This window comes from Larus michahellis, chromosome 6, assembly GCF_964199755.1.
Source record: "Larus michahellis chromosome 6, bLarMic1.1, whole genome shotgun sequence".
Lineage (NCBI taxonomy): Eukaryota > Metazoa > Chordata > Aves > Charadriiformes > Laridae > Larus > Larus michahellis.
In genome coordinates, this window is record NC_133901.1 from 8,714,613 (window position 1) to 8,735,045 (window position 20,433).

Genomic DNA, 20,433 nt, shown 5'->3' on the forward strand with positions numbered 1-20,433 from the left:
TATAAATTACTTAAAGAACTGTAGACAATCACTCTAACGATTTTATTCCGTATTCATCTAATGGTCAGTGTAAAAAATATAGTTCCAATTTATTTTATAAGGCACATAAGCAGTATCTACAATAACCAAATATGAACCTCGCAATGTAAAAAAATCATAATACAGTTTTTGATTTGTTCTGTGAGATGGCTTTAGAAACTCCTGAAGAGTAATCTGCCTTTATTGCTATCAGGGTGGTTGATCTGTTCCAGAAGACCCTGCAGAAGAGTAAAAGCGACCTGCAAATTGTCATCCCACCATTTTATAGGCGTGAGCTGAAAATTGGGTAATATATCTGCTAACAGAAATACAGATTACAGTATTTAACTTTGAGCAAATCTTAAAAAAAAGTAAGCACAAAATTCAGTATGTGAAGACAAAATGCAACACATAAATCAATTAATCTCTGAAAAGTCTCCCTGTAACAAGAGTTCTTCTTACCAGAGAATTAACAATAAATTCTACCTATTTTCCAGACTAAATAACATCCTTAACTAATGAAGGGAACCCTTCAATGAAGAACATTTTTGTGTGTTTCATCTTTTGTCTGAGAGACGCCAGAAATTATTTAAAAAAAAAAAAAAATTAGGATCACCTTTTAGGTCTGTCTGCCTAAAACAATCTGTTCAGGAATGACAGCGCAGGATTGTCCCCAACTGTGCTTCTGCCAGTGTTTTGGCTTTCGATTATATGCGCCAGGGACCTTACAGGTCAGCATCCACGGCTCCTGGGGAGAGCAGACCCCTGGAAACGGTCGCTGCAACGGACAGAGAGAACAGTGGTCACAAAGGAGAGGGCAAATAGGAGGATATAGGGAGCAAGACAGGGAAAATGTGTTTCCTCTCAATTGTTACTTCTGCTGGATCCTTTCAAACATGTCACCTTGCAAGAAAGACGGTTTGTGATACAATGTTGTGGAATTTAGTGTAAGAATTCACTCATTTGTCCCTACCTTATTTAAAATTAACCAAGACGTCATTCCCTTATTGTGCAAATATTTCATGCCTTGTTTAAACATTGTGCAACCGAACACTTCAAAAAATACTGTTCTGTTGCAATAGTTATTTAACAGTGACATACATTGGATCTTTATAAAACAAGTGTCAAAAAAGACGGTATTTCAAGGGGATTTTTATTGCTATTAGCTATGAGTAAATGTTAGCTTCAAACAAATTAAAATAGTTTGTGTGTGGGGCAAGGGTTCGTGACTAAGGATCCATCTGGATCTGCCAGGAGGAGTTTAATATAAACAGTGCTTTAGAGGCTTCATTTTAGACCCCATCTTTTGGAGATCTGGAGCAGTGTCCAAACATCTCCCGAGAGGCAGTATGGCTGTAAGAGCTGTCGAAAGGAAGGAAAGACTCTAACCAAACGTCACTGCTTTGCCCAACCTTACAGCTGAGTTCCTCTGTGACAGCCATCAGCCGTACAAAATGATCAAATAGGTGTGTATTCCTATCAGCATTTCATCTTTAAATGGCTGACGTAATTTCTGCTTATTTTTAAACAGGCCTGAGCATGTGTCCAAGATCTGTTTGTTACAATTTTACAAAGCAGAATTGTGTTTTCAGTTTATTAATAGGCATTATTTATTGCTTGTGTTTATTCTTGGCTCTGTATGATTATATCTCACTGGGCATGTAAGGGATTTGTTTGCTGGGGCCAGTCTATAAACTAAGATTTCCCTGTTCCATAATCAAAAGAAAATTATCCAAATAGGTTAGCAAAATGTTCTGTGTCTCCGTTTAATGTCAGAATAACGGTGATAATAATCTGCAATTATTTACTCACCCTTGTTATAATATATGGCCTTTCACCTTTCTTGTGTTTAGGTCATTTCATATATATTCCAATTTTCTAGCAAAATACCATTTCTGATTCCATTATTTATTTCCTAAATTCAGCTATAAAGCTCATCTCATTTCTCAAGCCCAGCAACCCCCAAGCAAAGTCTATACCAAGAAAAACCCTCCAAACCTTTCACACTGACACACTGAGCTGCTTCCTTTTCTGACAGACAGGCTCCAGAGGCGCTGGCACCGCAACACGTGTGGCATCAGTCTTGTACACTTGATAAAGGTTAAGAAACTAAAAATAGCTGTAAATGGGGTAAATCTTAGCTTTGTGACTATTCCCCAAGGCAAATACGGTCCTATTATGAAATACCCCCTCAAGAAAACCCCAAAGAATCAGTGGTGTGTAGTCACTTGAAGATGCAGACCAGTGATGCACAATTTCATGCTGAATTCCCCAAGTACATACGATACCACCATTAAAGAGAGAGGATTCAAATTGCACGTGCTTTGTGTTATCAGAATTGATGCTAACACATTTATACTGCAACCACTGTTCACATTTGGGGAAGTACAATAAAAGAGGATCCTATAAATACTCACATGCTTGAGAATTTCTGTGCTTCTCTGTTTCACTGGGCTCACAAAGTTTTTTTCTGCACTTCAACGTGTGACAGTGTAAAAGGTACTGATTTGATACACTAAAGCTGCAGTAGATTGAAAGAAATAGCACTTGGTTTCAAACCAAGGGAAAGAGAGTAGAACGGGAGATTAAAGATGATTTATACCATCAAACATCGCCTCTGAACTGGAGGAGCCTCCAAACAACAAGACCAGAAGACTTGATGGATAGTTCACTGGAAAAGTTTGTCAACAGCACAGGAGCGGTTAAAAGAGAGCTCTGAAGCCTGCTCATTACTGTTTCACTTTTATAGGATGTTGCACGCATTTTAAAAGCAGTAGAAAAATATATAAAATAATGAAAACAGATAGAATATTTGCAGGTTTTTGTCCAGAAGAGGTTACTAGACCTCCTTGATGGACACGGATATCACAGTCCCTTACATGTCAAGTGGTATTCCTGTACTGACCCAAATAACTTGCATTTAAGTGATAGCTTTCAAGTCCTTTTAACTTTTCTTCACTTCCTGGCTTTAACAATTCTGGTCAAAAACAATCCCATAAGTTTAACAGGAGACCAAGTCAAAGGCCTTGAAAGTAATTCATGTCACAGTGAGTATTTATTGGCTTCAACTGCTTTCTCTCTCCTTGTTTATTTTTCTATTAGTTGCCTATGGAACTATTACAGCTACACAGCAAACTTCCCCATAGGCCAATTGGCACGTATGATACACAGGTTTTTAGAAAACTTGTCTATTGTACACTCACTCAAAACATAAGAGACTTCGTTTTGTCTTTAGCATAGCCTGTCCTTTTTTAAAAAATGCAACATATCATACATGTTGAGCACTAACACCTGCAGGAAACAGAGTCTGTGTTGAGTCACATATATAAAATCCATTGGAAAAACTGTTACTAGCTGTGCAAGAAGGGCGTCTGTCACTGCTGACACCGAACATATATGTTTGTCTTTTGAAAAAAATAATCCTACCCATAACCAGAAAGATTTAAAAATAGTCAGAAGCCTCCAAACCCTGAAAAAAAGACACACACTAAAAAGAATATACATATTTTTATTCCCATGCTTAACCGTAGCCGAGGTCAGCCCTGCAATGCATTAGATCACCTCTTCAAAGCTTGATTTATCGAGCGAAAAATTTGGAGACTAATTACACAGAAAGTAAGTTCTTGTGATTAATTATTTGGAATAAAATCAAGCCATAATTATTGATGGGGGGTGGGGGAAAAGCCATAAACAATTTACTTAAAATCAAGTAACAGGGCTTGTTTTTAACTACAGCAAGATGCTGAAGTTAGAACTGGAAAAGTTGCAAAACAAAATAAACTGAAGCTTTTCCAAATTCATTGTATTATACTACAGTCATCTGTTAGTGATTAAGAGCCAGTGAGGTCTGTTGTAAAATGCTTACAAAGGATATAGAAATAGTCTTCAAATATGAAACAAATTAGGAATAACTGGCCTCTAAACAAGTATCTGATGTATGAAAGATGGTACGAAAATGAAAACCTCAGAATGCTTTTTAGACCAGCTGCCTGAAACAACCCTCATTTCCATTTCTAAAGGGTCCAAGTCAGATGTGACATAAGCGTGATGCAAACCATCGCTCAATGTTAATGTGGGGAAATTTGCCATATTGTATAGTTTGCTAAAGAAGAACAGGGAAGGGAAGAGAGGCTTATTAACATATAACTTACACCACCGCCATCCTTTTTGAACGTGGACCAATTTAACTGGGATGAAAGGTAAAAAGATATTCTAGAACAAAATCTACACGCACTGCATTCTAGAAACTAGAGTATACATGTCACTTCAAGTTAGATCACTCACTTTGGTTCCTTTTCTTCAGATATTAAATGCTGTAGAGCTTCATTTTTACTGTCACCAAACTCTGAAGCAAATGAGCAGAGCCTAGCTTGAGGCCTGGCTGTTAGAGGATGCACTTTCAGCTTTTAAGGGACACAAAAAATCAGGGTTTAAAATAAACCTATTTTCTAAATTATGTGGAAGCAGAAAATGCCTGTGTTTGTACATATTTAGGAGCATCCTCCCAGCCCTGACCTGGACCTGTTCAGCATTTGAGCTTTTATTTTCCCAAGTCAAGAAGCTTCTTCGTAAATTCAGAGTCACGTTTGCTCAACAGCAAATTATAGCAACATAATCTCTACAGCAACTTAGGAAATTGCCATGGAAATTCCTTCTTGTCCTGGTTTTGTGATACAGGTTCTCTGTCCTCGTCGTACTGACCCTCAGGTCTCGGTTACTCACAACCTCTTTGTTGCACTCGGGAGAAAGGAAACAACCATATCACTGACAGTGATGCTGACAGAGGAGGCAGGAAAAGGAGGAGAACATAAGAGGGGAAAGGAAGTACCTAGAAAGTTACCAATGGGGTCAAAGCCTCATGGCTCAGGTTTGCAGGCTTTCCAGCACGAGTGACAAAGAACCAGATCTACAAGCTCTTACTTCTCTTTAACCTCTTACCTTTTTTTAAGCTCATAGATCTCATTTAAGCCTCTGAACTCCCACAAAACCTAAAGCACCAAAACCACGAGCATGAAACCTCTGCGCAGGGTGGTTTTAACTCCTTTCCTCGAACAGGGACAGCTGCAGCACATGAGTGCACTATTGTCGTGAGTGGGAGAAGCTGGCCCCTCACAGTCCTCGCCTCCTCCCTCCCCACCCTCTGTTACGCACCCTGCACCAAAGCTTTTCTCACCAGCAATCCCCGCTTCACCTCGCTGCTTGCCTTTCTGTGGCCTGCGCTTCCTCTGCTCCCATGACGTCCTCAGCCGCTTGTCCTACCTCCAGAGCCCTGCTGAGAGAAACGGAGTGCGTGAAGGGAACTGGTAGCATCAGGAAACAATTGGCGCTGCTCAGACCTCCATGTGTCAGCTAAGGAGAATCGCGCTTTGTATTTCATTTTAAAAGTAATGTCGGAGCTGTCATCGCAGGGAGGATAAATGAGAAAAGACTGGATCTTAGTTTCTTCCAGCTAAAGAGAAAATTTTAGAGACAAACATGGCAAGTGTTCCAATAAGGAAAAAATTAGCTTGCTCCCTCTGCAAAATTTTATAAACACTTCCGCAAAAAAATATTACAAAAATGCCATTACCCTGTAATAAGCAGCTGTGGGATACCAGATATGACGTTAAGTAAAGCAGTGCATTGTAAAACTGGCAGAGATGTCAAAATAATCTAAAGTTAACCTTTCTATATGAGATATAACTCAGGTGCGGATGAGAAGTTTGCCCCCTAAATTAGATAAAAGAAACTTAATTTGCTGCATAAGTTATTGACAGTGTCAATTAAGACTGAAGGCAAAAAACCCCAAACTGCATTGCTGCACATTTTCTCTTGGGTGCTGAACTTACTGAAATTGTCTGAATTTAATAAAACTTTACCGTCTTCTAGTATGATTGGTGTCAGAAAACAAATTATTTTATTTTCCTAAGTCCTGGAGGAAACTGCCACACAGGTTACAGAGACTCTCTGGAGACAAAGACAGAAAGCTAAATAACGGCAAAGAAAGAGATGGGAAAAGAACATGTTTGTAATTCTGTCTAGAACCATCAAGTATTACAGAAAAACAATCATTAGGCTGGGGTAGGAGCACAGGCGCTGTCAAAGGACACTGGGCTAGATGAGCTTTTGGCCTGACCTGATGTGGCTGTCTTTGTCTTACATTTTCACCCAAAACATGGCCCATTTCTCTTGAGGTACTTCAGACTTGGTTACAAAGAATTTGTAACAAAGAATTTGTTAACAAGCAACAAAAAGGAATAAAGGAAGCTGCAGAAGGGACAAAACAGAAACAGCTCGGGGTTTCTGGGAAGGTAAGAAAAAAAGGGAGTAACTACATTTGCATCAGCTACCCTAGCAGAAAGAAAGAAAACAGCGTGCAAGAGAATGTGATGATATGAACTATTATTTATTGAAAGTATTTCAGGAAGGAAAATCATAATCACCAACAAAGTCAGGGCAATTAAATTAGTTGGGTAACACAGAAAATGGCATAATAAAGAATGTTATTATGCCTTTATTGTAATAATTCCTTCAGCCTCAAAAATACTGAATTTCAAGTTCTGTGAAAAAGCATTAAAGTAACACAGGCAACTTAACGCTCCATGAGAAGCAGTTTGAATCTTTAACACAGAGTTCTGATTTACCTCTTTGACGTCCCAGCCCAGAAGCATGCCCCAATACACATGCAGAAACATAAAAATAGATTCCCAGCTGCGCATACTAATACCCATCTGCTCGGATGGTAATAGAATTGATCATTAAAAAAAACTCAGCATTTTTAACCCAGGAAGTATTGCAGTCTTTTACGTTATACCACATTCAGTCTTTCCAAAAGAGATGCTTCCAGGCATAGCAAGGCAGCAATCCCACTTGCGTTCTAAAAATCATCTTAAGGGAATCTGGCTGCTGGGCTGCTGTCTCAGTTCAGTTTCTTCACGCTACGAGAGATACGACCATACTGGTTCCAAAAAATTTCACTTGGTGAGATTTATTTCAGGGAGGAATGCTTCCTTCTGCTTCTTGTGCACAATTTTTGGAATATTTCAGCTCCATCTCAGGGAAAGTGAGTCTCTCTCCAAGCAAGCCTGTTTAGTTTTGGGAAGTGTCGAGTTGTCAGCATTGTAACGCTAAGAAAGAGATAAATGGAGGTTTTTTCCACATAATTACCTGTGTTTGTTCTGACACATGTTATTATAATTGCAAATCTGTCTCAGAGCGACAGTCTCTCGCCTCACATGGACACCTCTCCTGGCCGAGGGGGCTGGGGGTTGTCTGAGGGGTGCTGGGGGCCTCCGGCTAGTTCTTGGAACTAGGGGGTATTTTTGGAATATGGACTAGTTTGCCCTTATGGTAGGGCAGTAATCCTATTTCTGGTAAGATCTAAAATTCTGAGAAAGCTAAAGTGACTGAAGCCTGAGTGATGCTTTTAAATCCAGGAAATTTAAGAGACGTCTGATAAGGGATAAAAAACTTCTACGATTAATAAGGGCATAAGGACTCAAAATGAATTCATCTGAAAAATGATCAAGATGAAACAGTCTTCTCATATAACTATACTATTTTTACAACAGCCTTAATTCCTTATTCACCAGAAACTGTTCTGGAGTTAAATACCCACCTCGCTCTTGGCAAATAAGAATACATTAGCCTTTGGAATTAACCTTGGATGAATTTAACACTGGAGAGTTGTAACTTTAACTATATGACACACATTGAGCATCTGTTTGGTAGCTGGATTAGAGTGATCAGTTTCCAGCGGGTGAGGGAGTTTCTCATGCGTCTGTTTCTCTTGGGGAAGATCCTATAGTTAGGAAGTTACACAGCTATTCATGTGAGGCTTCAATGCCTGAAAAAGAGCAAAAAAAAAAAGAAAATATTACAGACCTGTCTACGTCAGGCTATGAAGATGAATGGTGAATTGTAATAAAATGTTTTCTTTTTTTCTTGCTTTTTGGTTTTGCCGGGAATTTTTCATTTCAGCCTCCCTGGCTCCCCTCAGAACTCCTCCCGCCCAACATCCAGCCCCCCAGCTCCCCCTCAGACAACCCCTGGCCCCCGTCAAGCCCTCGCGGCTCCCCTCAGACCCCGCCGCCCCTCTACAGCCCTCTAGCTCCCCTCAGACCCCCCTCGGCCCCCCTCCCCACCTGCCCTCAGACGCCCGCCGCCCCCCTCAAGCCCTCTGGCTCCCCTTAGAACCTCACGGCACCCGCCAAGCACCCCAGCTTCTCTCAGACAATCCCCGGCCCCCCTCAGACTCCCCCGGTCCCACTCAAGCTCCCCCCGGCTCCCCTCACACCTCTCCGGCCCCCCTCAAGCCCTCTGGCTCCCCCCCCCCTCAACTCCACTCAGACCCCCCGGCCCGGCTGAGGCAGGTGGGAGGGCTGAGGGGAAGGGGAGTAGCCGAAGCGACAGGAGTTTCCCCGGGCGCTTCCCGGCACTGACAGCGGGCGGAGGGAGGGCGGGAGGTAGCGGGCCGGGCCCCCCGCTATTAGTACCGGCCCTCGGCGGAGCCCGCCTCAGTGTGGAGCCGTCTCGATCACCCGCCGTCTCTCAGCACCATGCAGGGGCTCCGCGCCGCGCCGCCCGCCGCCTTCCTCCTCCTCCTCCTGCGCCCGCTGCTGCTGGCGGCCGCGGCGCCCGGCGCCGAGCGGGAGCTGAACCCCAGCAGCCGCCTGGCCGCGGGGGCGGCGCGGGTGGCCCTGCACTACCTCAACTTCCAGGCGGCCTCCCCCGGCGCGCTGCTGGCGCTGGGGCAGGTCCGCAAGGCCACGCTGAAGGTAGGGGGAAGGCGGAGGGGGCGGCTGCGGCTCCGGAGGGGCGCGGTGCGGGAAGGGGGCTTTCCCGGGCGGGCAGGCGGGGTCTTTAAAGTGACACTGGAAAAAGTACAATTAATAATAATTCTTATAATGGAAGAACAGGGCGGTGGTGCGGAGCTGAGCCGCCCTGAGGGTAGCGGGCACGTACCCGCGTTCCTCAGGGTGCTGCTGTCTGGCTGCCCCTTCTCTCAGGGACTCGGGGCACCAGGTCCCTTCAGGGCATCGCTGTCCCACCACCTCCTTCCCTCAGGGGGCTCAGGGCACGGGGTCCCCTCAGAGCATTGTTGTCCCACCAACCCTTCCCTCAGGGGGCTCAGGGTATTGCTGTCGCACTCCCCCTTCCCTTGGGGGGCTCAGGGGAACAGGTCCCCATCAGGGGGAAGTGAGGATCGACCTCAAAAGGTCATTAACTTACTAATGATTTAAATATGCCCCAAATCCAAGGTCAGTGCCCTGTATGTTGGTCGAGGTTGCTCTGAGTGCCCCAACCTGGAATCAAAAGCAACATAGCTTCCCACAGATGAGGGGAAGAGGAAACTGAGGCACATGGCGGGCACATGATGGAAAGGAAAGTTTGATAAGTAAACATTGTCAGCAGAATCGCTTCTGGAGGGAGCATTGACTTTGTGTGAGTAGGGATGGAAAGGACTTTGGCTTTCTGTATCTGGAGATCAAGATCTCAACTAAAGATGATGCAGTTTCCATCAGAAAATATGCCTTTATCTTCCAAAAAACATGTCAAATTGAGGTAAGAGAAAGGGGCGAGAGTCCTAGATCCAGGGGCAGAGCTTTCAGGTCATGGAGAGTTTGTCAGGAGATGTCCAGGGCATGCCCAGTGTACCCCGACGGGGGTTCTTTTCCTTTGGCCACAGGTTGGTTTGGGTTTTTTACAGCTTACTCAGTTTCTGAAAGTAAGAGAACAGGCAAAAACTTTTGAGGAACATTTGTTCAAGGCTGCAGATCCTGGAAGGAAAGCACCACCTTCCTGCAGAGCTGAGGAGGGTCTAAGCTATCACAGTGGATGGGATTTAAAGCTAGCACTCTCATCCTAGTCTTTACCTCCAGGCTACTGCTGGGCAGCTCCCTAAAGCGAGGGCCGGTTGGTTTTGATTTCCAGTCTGAAGTGCCAAATGCAGCACTGGATTCCACTGGATCCTTTTCATGGCTCTGGCATCTGAAAAAGAGATCTCATAACATTTATTCTTCAGCATCTGCACAGCTTGTTCAATCCAGGTCCTCACTCCTAAAATTGAGAATAATATTCTGTAGTGTAAAATCTCCCCTTTCAAGAAAGACATTCCAAGCCAGCCTAAAGTGCTTAGGATGTACTATTGAACTTACAACATTGAACTTGAGCCTTAATAACATATATCCTAGTTGACAGTGCTTCCAAAACAATTTGAAGCCTGTTTGAATTGCACACAATACTTAACAGACCAGAATAATTTCTATTTAAGTTTGACAAAACACAAACTACTGCATAACGATTTGGAATTTGTGTATTACTTTGTGTAATGCAAGACTGAAAGATAGCATTGGTGATGGTCCTTATCTGGGAATGCAAACACGATGTCCTGCTATAGATTTGTCCGAGACCACAGCCTTTAGGTAACTCTCTGTTCTCATCATCATTCCCAAACACCTCAGTAAACAAAGAGTGTAATCAGTGCCGAGGATGGATGTGCTAGTGTGACACTTCATTCTTCCTACTATGATATTTGATACTTCTCTTGAAACTTACAAGTGCTCTTTTTGTATTTACTGGGTAGTGCACATATATTTACACATACAAATGCTTGTGCCTCTTTTAAGAACTACATCATGGCCTCTGGGAGTAGTGTGCAGTTCTGGAAGCGGTGCACTGGTCTTTTGTAGAGAGACGAATCAGAAGTAAGAGGTCAGTGCAGATTCTCTTTCCAACCCCAGTGTAACTGAATATTTGCAAGGTGGTTCCGGTTGTGGGGAGGGGAAGGGATTTTTTCCACCCACTGTCAGCCACCTGCCTTTTAATATAGGAAAGAAAAGAATTGGTTCGTTATAGAGAAGTGAAATGCCTTATTTCCCCACAGTACTTGATGCCGTAGGAGCTTGCTGTAACCCCTTTCTGCAGTTTATTTCCCCTTTTTCTTTGCATGCTCTGTGAAAACAAGAGGAGAAATGGTCACTTCCTTCTTTCCTGTCCTCTACTGTAAAAAAATGAAAAGAATTTCCTGGAAGGAATGTGCTATATTATGTGAATGCAAGAGAAAGAAATGTTGGGGGGCTGGGGTTTTTTTGTTTGTTTCTTTGGGGTTTTTTGTTTTGGTTTTGTTTTTAAGTATTTTTTTCTTTTTAAAGAAGGATAGTTTCCTGTTGGTTAGTATATTAGTGGATCTAGTAAAGTAGGATAATTTTATCATGGAATTTAATTATGAGCATTGTATTTTAAAACTAACATTATTAGCCCAGTAGCCAGTGAAACTGTGGTAATTAGAAGCAGGGCTGGAGACAACCGCCAGTATGGTAACTCTGTTAGATGTGAAGGATTTTTCAAGTTCAGGTAAAATGAGACTTCAGTGCTTTTCTCTCCTAGCAACAAATCGCAGTGATATGCCAAACATATAATAATTCCTACCTTGCCATTGGCTGCAGTTTGCTTTTGTTGTCCCTTCTCATTGATGTGGGTTTTTTCTTAACTTTAGTGTCTTCTAGGAAACAGCAGCAGGCATCTCACGGAATTGTTGACAGCTGCACTTTAAAATACATTTTTGAGGAGAGAAGCATTAGCGTGTGCCAGTTGAAGATCCTAGAATTAAAGAGAGAAACTTTCAAAAAACTGTCGTAGCAGTATCCCATACCAAGCTGTCCTGGGAATTGTAACTGAGACGTAGGTAGGTGAACCAGGAGGTGAAGTGTAAAGGTCAAGCTAGGCAATCTCTTAACTAACCTGCAACATTTGCTTAAATTGGACTATAAAATACAATTTTACAGCTGGATATTTCTCCTCACAAGCTCATCTTGACACAGAACAGTGTAATATCAGGACTATGGTCCTAATGTTAGAAGTCAGTTAAAATATTTCTATTTGTTTCCAACAGTCAGGACCCTGTGTTACTGGGTGGAAAGTAAAATCAGCATCAGGATGGGTAAATTGTCTAGGGAAAGCTAGATACAGAGAGGTAGAGAAAATAGCCACCTCTGCTGGCTTTTCCCTCCTGCCTGGGGCAGTCTGAGAGCTCACCTGGATGCTTGTGGATCTCCAGAAGCCACAGGCCACTTAAGCGTGCTTGCAGGGACAGTGGCAGGGCTGCGAGGTGGAATCCTCCTAAGCAAGCCCCCGAAGCACACCCCTGTCACTCCTCTCTCAGCAGTGTCAGCTTCTCCATACTTAGTGATCAGGTCAGCCCTCTGACCCAGCAACTGAAAACCGGTCCCAGGGAAGAAATGCTGGTGGGGAAACATGGAGGTGAAGAGCTGGAAACCTGCGGAAAGGGGTGAGAGAGGGATCACCCCTTTCCATGCCAGTGGGGAGTTAGAGCAGTGTAAACCAATTGTGAAACCACCTCCTTTGGGACCTGGAATGAACTGCTCTTAAATTGCTATTCTGGCCTTTATAGTACTAAAAATCTGTTGTGGAAGTTGCATTAATTTTGAGCCCGGAAATAAAACAATCCCGTGACCCAGATATTCAGTGGAAAAATGAATTACTCACTTGTTTTCTTCTCTTTTGGACACTTTTATCTTTGGCTGCTTTCAGCCAGCCGTCATTGTGCGATGTCAAATATTCCTGAGCTCTTATTTAACTCATGCTTGTGATGGTTTACAGTGATGCATTTTAGGATGATAGTGGAAAATAATAGTGGAAATAAAAGCGATGCTTTTCTTAGAAACTAGAAATACTTTTGTAAAAATATTATTTCATGCCAAATGTAACTTCTCGCTCTCCCTGGGAAGATCAAAGAAGGTCTCTGGTATGTGTACCAGAAAATACATATTGAATACGTATTTTAGCTGTGCAGCACCACTTGAAAGCTTTCTAGGAGACTAGTACTGCTACTTGTAAATGAAGAGAGAGTATCTACTTCAAAAACCACTTAAGCACAGAATTATGTATTCTTTTTAAAGTGAGTATTTACCAATTCATTACTCATGAAGTTTTTCTATATCCTTCTATTGAGAAGAACTGAAGACTGAGTAATAAGTATGTAAGAAGCCCCAACTGACTTTGTTTTCTTCATTAATGCTTAATATCATGCAAATGCAATGAACCTGTTGAGATATTTTGTCAGAATCTGATTGCAAACTATTCTCAAAGTTACCACAGCTATAAAAATGATTTTTTTTCTTCAGCAGAGAGAACAGGTGACACGAACGCAAGAACAAATAATACTGGAAGAAAAGTTGAACAAATTTTAAATGACTGAATATGCTGGACAGAAAAGATCTGGTTTAACTATAAAAGAGCTTCTGTTACAGTCTTTAAGACCCTGATGTTGTAACTGGGAGTGTGCAGTCAGGCTGCTGTACTGTGCCCATTGAGGAAAAGGTTCAGGAAGAAAGCCCATCCACCATCATCCGTTAAATCGCAGCTAAGTTTCTCTGGCTTCAGAAGTGTAGTTTAGCTGACTTTATTTCAGGTTCTCTCATCTGCGGTACAGATGACAAGAAAAGAAATAAGCCTAGGTCACTGTGCTTAAAAAAATACCCATACTTGATCAAATGAATAGTGTCAGAAACAACAGAGATAACACCTCTTGGGTAGCCTTACAGGAATTAGAAACTTAGACTTAACTGCAGTGATTATGATGAGAAATTGGACCCTTCTTTCAGCTCCACAAATTATTGATTCTTTTGTAAACCTGCCTTTCAGAAAGCTAGTTTTTACCATTTTGCTGTACAGAGCGTCTGTTCATGTCTAATCTCCTGTCATTTTTAAGGACAAGATTTTAGCTAATATGCAAAATGGGGGCAGGAGAGAAGGGGAGAACGAGGAGGTAGAGAAGAGGCTATCAAAGTCTGAACTCATCCTCTCTCCATTCCCTTCTTGGTGTCAGCTGGGTCCAGCTCCAGACTTGCCTCATTGCAAAGCTTCAAGAGGGGAGTTCATGGAAGCAGAGCAAGCGACTAAACCAATTTGCCCTCTTATCTGCAGTGTATAACTCTGTGTATGTACTAAAGGCAGGTGCTGGGCTGATGGCCTTGCCCTTGGAATGAAACTTTGCTATTAATGGCTTCCTGGAAGAAAGTATGATGGGAACACAAAGGCCCAAGTTTAGATAAATAAAACGTGTGCACGTTTGCTTTGGGTTCTGATCTTCAAAATTGTGCAAACAACCACAGTTCCCCTCCTGTTTATCTGAAAAGTATTGTATTTAAAAACAAACAAGACTAACAAATCAGTGCTGTTGCTGGAATACAGTAATTTGACTTAAATATACACGTGAAAAGGCAGCTTGCATTCTCCAGTAAAATGCGTTTTCTACATACTATCTCACATATGCCCCTATGTAACAATATATCCTACATCAGTAGCAAAGAGAAGCAAGAAAAGGTTTGAGAGAATGCCTTTTGTTAAACCAGGTAATATAAGCAAAAGGAACAAATTTTAAGACAGAGAAATGACCTGGCTTGTATATAGAAAGCTTGTCTTATAAATCACAGTATAGTATACAAAAAGACTTATTTTCTTTAATTTATTTCTGGCTGATTTAACCAAAGGAGAGGCTTGGAAATGTACCAAGCAGTGAAGAGACACAAAATGTCATTTTACAAGCAATTGGTTGAATAAATAGAACATTTTCCACACTATTTGTTACTTGGACTGCCCACTCAAAAATAAATATAGGCATTTCAAAAGTGAATATAGAAGTTGGTAGGCAAATAAGGGCCTGACTAATGAAGTAAAGAGCAGATAATGCAAATACTTTTTATTAGACTCTGCGCTTACACTGTTCAATGAGACACTGATCCTGTTTTAGGTCAATTAGTATTTTTCATGACTGACACTAAGAGCTAGTTTCTGTTTCAGCATGCTTGGGGACAGGACAGTCTGGGATATCCCACACCAAAAATAATTTGTTAACTGAACTATTTCTGTTAGCAACAGGAAAAAAACCCCACAAATTCAAGAAAATGAGAGATTTCAAAGGTATACACTTCTAAGGCTTTTCTGATGTTTTGTGCTACAAGAGGTGCCACTGTCTGCTTCCCATCAGCAAGGAGTATTCTTTTATTTTTCCTTAACAACTGGAATCTCAGATAGTTGATTGGGCAACTCGATGACTAGTATTTTCAGGGCAAAACAGAGCAGATGGGTCAGAATCCTGCTTTGACATGCTGTGAGGAAAAATTAGTCTCTTTCCAGTCACAAGAGAAAAAAAAAAACTAGAAAGTTTAGCATCCCTAAGATTAAATTAGCCTGTGTGATTCCTGTTCAGCTGTGAATCAGTGAGCAAGATTTGATTCATTTATTCAAAGTCACTCTGATAGCCTGTGCAAAAAATACCTCCTCAGAAGCTCAACACTGATTCATAATTTTATTATTTTAAAGTTACTCAGTATCAATCTGTCCTGTGAAGGACTCTGAGCTGCATTTTTCTTCTTGCGTATGTCTGTGAGGAAAGGCTTTAAAACATCCCTTAATATAAAGGTTATTTATTGTTGTTGTTAAGAGTCCTTGTGTTTGCTGCTAGGGTCATCTCAGTGCCTCTCTTCTGACCAACTTCCTGATGCTACAAGGCCATGAGGGAGCCATGGCACCCTCGTTTTCCTCCTCAGCACTCAAGTTACAGTCCGTAAGGCTATAGTTACACTGATGGCTGAATCCTTCTCTCTTCCAGAGCATCCCAGACTCTGGTCACAAGTATTACCTGCAGTTCACTACCGAAGACTACAAAAGCGGGGTGAGTTTATGGTCCTCCATGTTTCTTCTGACAGTGTGCATTAAATGAACTTCAACATCTACAAAACAGCGTACATTTAAGTGCTTTTGTAAAAGGATCTTTCACAATGGAAAGACTTACCTTTATGCTTCTACCTGCCTGTCCTGCATGGGACATGGCTTCCTCTTAGCATCACTCCAGTATCTCATCTAATTAGTCTTCTGCCTGCGTCGGGGATCCCAGTGGCCAGAGCACCGTAGCTACCTGCTTTGCTCACTGCCTGAAGAGATTGCCTCGTTTAAGTCACATCAGGCAACCAAATGCCCGAGTGAAACTTTGCGATCGTCCAAGCTCAGTGTCACAGCATGGTCCTCATTATGCAACTGTAGCTCCTGCTGTGTCCACACACCAAAACGAGAATAAAGAGTTGACAGCTGTGTGTTCTTTTTAATTATAACCCCCCCATTCATTCTGTCAGACAGTTGTCATTAGCAATTTTACTGTAAGCATCTGCTTTTTCATTACACACACATTTTATGAAATTCAGATTATTTTCAGAATTTAATATGAAACATAAGATTATTTTTATTTTAAGGATGAAGCGTCATACAATGAAATTCCCTGTTATCTATTAATGTTATTTCTTAAGAACTCTCAAACATATTTCCAAGATTAATTAGTGCATTTCAGCTACACTTGTTGATTAAAAACTTCTGTTAAATCACGTTAGCCTTGTGGTTTTAAGATATTTACTTTTCTGGAAAAAAAATTATATCATCTAAAGACTATCTTGACCCCCATACAGCTTCAAACAAAGCATCTCATGAAGACATACGTGTACTCCACATATATCTTCACATGTTAATACCATGAGCTTTTTAAAGAATGTGTTGCTGGTTAATAAAATCTCTATTAAAGATTACAGTTTTGAATCCTGCCTTTACAGGAAAATGCTGGGAGCTGCCTTGCTACAGTGTTGTATCCCAAGACAAAGTCTACGCCTGTTGTCACTATCAAGTGCATGCATACCAAAGACCAGAAGCAAATCGAGGAAGAGGACAACAGACTTTACCAAAAAATTAGGCACCAAACCAAGCCAATAATTGGAAACAATATTCCAGGTATATTCCTCCAAATAATCAATTATATTTCACTTTATCTCGAAGATTCTGGGCACTTTTAAGAATACAAACAAATGTACATGGATTTTAAAACAGAGACAAATGTATTTACAGTAGCATCCTAAAACCATAGAGCTAACCATCAAAACAATTCCACCTTGCCAGCAATTCCTGGGGAGAAAAAAAATCCTGCTGCGTTTAGTGACAACAGTAGTCAACACAACGTTGTGAAGGTGTTTTGGATTTAAAAGCAAGCCTATGCAATTTTATATTCAAATAAAACGTCCTCAAGTAATAACAACTGCCTTAACTCACACACCTTCCCCAGCTGTGGGTGGAAATTCACAAGGGATGACTAACAGAATTTTTTCCACCCTGGAAACAGAGTGCCCCAGTCCCTCTTTTCCTCCCGGCTAGGTAAGGACGTCCATTATCATGGATATTGGGTTTCTCACCTCCTTGTGGGGACCCAGCAAATACTGTCTCTTGGCAATTTCAGTTCTGTCATGCTTTCATGCTTTTACTGTGACTGCAGGTTTAGCATCACTCTCCTCCCTGTTCAAGACTAACACATCAGAGGGAAAAGTTGCTTCCCAGGAATAGTGCTATGCCAGGCTGAAGTGCTCTGTGGTTTATCATTTTTCCACTGAACAGACAGAATTAATAATTTTTGTATTACTCCTTCTCCCTTGCAGACAGCTATGGCAATATTGAACCTGCCCTGGAGCCAGTGTGGGCTTTGGCTGTTGCTGGCAGCAGTTACATCATGTGGGAAAAGTCAACAGAGAACTTGGGTTACTTCATGGCACAAGTCAAGTCTGTGAAGCAGTGGGTAAGTGAAGTGGAAATTACACGTCTGCGTTACAGAAGGTAACAGAGTCTACCAAGCAGCAGAGAATAAAATAACCATCAACAGCTCACGCTGTCTGTAATGGCTGTGATTCTCCCAAAATCCCAGTGGCTTCTTCATACAAGTATCTCCACCTCTGGACAAGTATTTTGTCCAGGTTTGGTGGAAGAATTTTACTCATTTGGACAAAATTTAGTTTTCCTTGTTTGCATGAGTGGATCTGTTGGCTTCTGCAGGTTTAATCAGGAGATTGGTCCTGCAGTTCATCAGCCCCATACTAAATTGCTCCTCATACTCTTTGCCCTCATAGCCAAGCTTGAAGGTAGCATCCGTCTAGTACCTGGCATGCGCTCTTTGGAGAACATTAACCTGCAGCATATAGAACAGGAGTTCCCAAAGCTTTGTTTCCCTCAGTCATCTGCGATCGATAGAAAGCATTTGGTTTCTACTCCCTAGTTATTTAGAATGAGATTTCTCTGAAGGAGATATTAATAGTCAGGTTTGATTCTCAGATTTATTTGACGGTTAAACTCAATTAGCATCTGAGTTTCATGTAAGAGAACAGTCAGACTGCAGGGCCACGCTGCAGCTGGCGCCTTCAAAGTTTTTATGCAGGAAGTGCTCTTAATTCCCTGTCTCTCCACATAGAATATCTGTCTCACTCCAGCCAACGATCACAGCCATCTCGAGCCCTAATCATCTTGCTCCCTAAGCACGCTAAATGCAGTCAACTAAATCAGAGCAGACTCTAAACTTCAACAATATAACTTGTGTTCTTGATCATTTTTTTCTTTTTGACACATGCCCAGATAAGGAAAGATGATTTTACTGAGTTTGACTACACTGTCCTACTCCATGAAATTCCAACACAGGTAAGAAAGCATAAGCACATACCTCCTTTCATCAACAACGGAACAGTATAAAGATCATAAACCATGTGTATTTTTAAATCTGTTCTCCAGGAAATTGTTTCATGTCACATGCGCCTCACTTGGCTTCCTGGTCACCCTCTGAAAGTGAAATACTTCTGTGCCTCAGACAACCAGGGGCTCCAAGATGGATCTGGAATGGAATCTGGATCAGCCGCTGGGATTTTAAATGAAAGGGGAGCAAATTTTTAAAAGAGATTGTCACGTTTATGTATAAGTATTAAATGAGAAAATCCTTGTGTTAATAGACCTGTAATTGCAACAATTTTTCTATACAAGTCAAACAGTGAATTTGAATGCTTTCATTACTCTGTTTTGTTCCAAAATTAATTCCTCTGATTTCTTAAACTGCAAGATTCATGTTAGACAGTTCTAGCTAAAAAACTTTGTGACTACATATATACACAGATGAACATACACAAGTTGATTTTATGTCATTAACTTACTGTTACTTAGAGTAACATAGTTTGTAAACAAAGTTAATATATTTGGGTACAAATCTTGAGAAGAGTATTAATCTGTCACTAAGAAATATTTGTCTACTCAATTTTTTTTTATTTTCTTTTTTGAGATAGGTACAGGCTGATTTTTACCTTACGTCTCCAATAAAACAAATACCATTACTCCGGGTCGAGGTTGGGTTTTCTTTCACGCTGCTGCCGTTTGACCCCAACTTTCCGTCTTCTCCCAGTGTCTGGCCTTTAAAAGGATGTGGACGAGCGTAGGCAGCGGAATGTCTCCCCGCAAGGCCCTAGAGCAGCCAGTAACCAGCATCTGCATGGCGCTGGTCCCGCTGACGCACCGCCGTTCCCTGCAGTGTGAGATTACATAAAAATAAGTTTCTTCTCTCATATTTGTGAAGGCAACTCAGAAAATATTGATATAAGGAAAACATGTTTTGTTGTCCCCCATCTGTCACCAGTCCAGAACACTGCAAGGCAGTGTTTGTCAGACGGAAATTGAGGATGTTGTCTTAGCCTATTTGCAGTTCTTGCTATTACCTTGAACGAAAACAGGCAGAACTGCAGAGACAGGAAGGCACTGTGCACTGTGCAGATGGATTTCCACATTTGGGTTTGGTGAGGGAACGGCCCGCTGCCAGAATGCCCCGTCAAACAGCTCTTGTATTAATGACTGCCGTGTCTTATACTCATCCTACATACAACGAAGTCCTACTGCAAGAACACGTTTTTCTCCTTTCACACCAAATTCTCCATTTGGGTTTACAGCAGACCCACTGTCCTGCCTTTGTTTGCTGAGATTGTGCCAAACTCTCTTGAGTTCGTAATTTTTTTTCCCCACTGGCAAGATTTATGGCAGGTTAAATTAAGTCCATATCAGTAAGTAGGAAAACAGGCTATGGTCTCTGCCTTCTGGGATGATTGTGTTCTTCATAACTCATGGTATACTGCGCTATCATTGATCTGAAATCAGTAACGATGATTAAGGTATTTAACATGAAAGCTTTAACTGGGGGATATTTTAGGCTGGGTGATGTGTTAAGCCCCCCTCCCCCAAACTCAGGCATTTTACACAACTGTATTAGTCTGATATACTTTCACTGACTGAAGCTTTTTATATCAGCAAATAATAGGCATTACAATAAATTCAGTGACGCAGCATTTCACATACTTTTGGTGTTTTCTTTTGTGCTGGTAAAACATATCATCAAACGCATGAAATCAGAGCTTATAATGGCAACATTTCTTAAAGAAGTTGGTGATGAAACATTGGTTTTTTGGAATGAAAACAGGAAAATCACATGGATTTTGCACTTCAGGGTTTTAGCAATGCACTTAATCGCAAGTTTCATTTCCTTACCTTGTTTTTGTCACTGCTCTCCAGACCTGGAACAGAGGA

General features: G+C 41.6%; 1 protein-coding gene and 1 long non-coding RNA gene across 3 annotated transcripts; one reads left to right on the forward strand and one right to left on the reverse strand.

Annotated features, from left to right (window-relative positions):
• Positions 1-6,383: 6,383 nt before the first annotated feature.
• Positions 6,384-11,545, reverse strand: LOC141744714 (uncharacterized). Of its 2 annotated transcripts, XR_012587535.1 has the most exons (4): positions 11,428-11,545; positions 9,873-9,987; positions 7,616-7,843; positions 6,384-7,124 (listed from the first exon to the last, which is right to left on the reverse strand). It is a non-coding gene; the product is annotated as an uncharacterized LOC141744714 (long non-coding RNA). The 2 variants fall into 2 exon arrangements; XR_012587534.1 differs by lacking the exon at positions 11,428-11,545 and having other exon boundaries at positions 6,386-7,124; positions 9,873-10,951.
• LOC141744712 (ovocalyxin-32-like) lies at positions 8,391-20,200 on the forward strand. The gene is made up of 6 exons (XM_074591261.1): positions 8,391-8,774; positions 15,632-15,694; positions 16,620-16,794; positions 17,490-17,626; positions 18,454-18,516; positions 18,607-20,200. The coding sequence occupies exons 1-6, from the start codon at positions 8,556-8,558 to the stop codon at positions 18,763-18,765; spliced, it is 816 nt and encodes a 271-aa protein (XP_074447362.1). The 5' UTR covers positions 8,391-8,555; the 3' UTR covers positions 18,766-20,200.
• Positions 20,201-20,433: the final 233 nt, after the last annotated feature.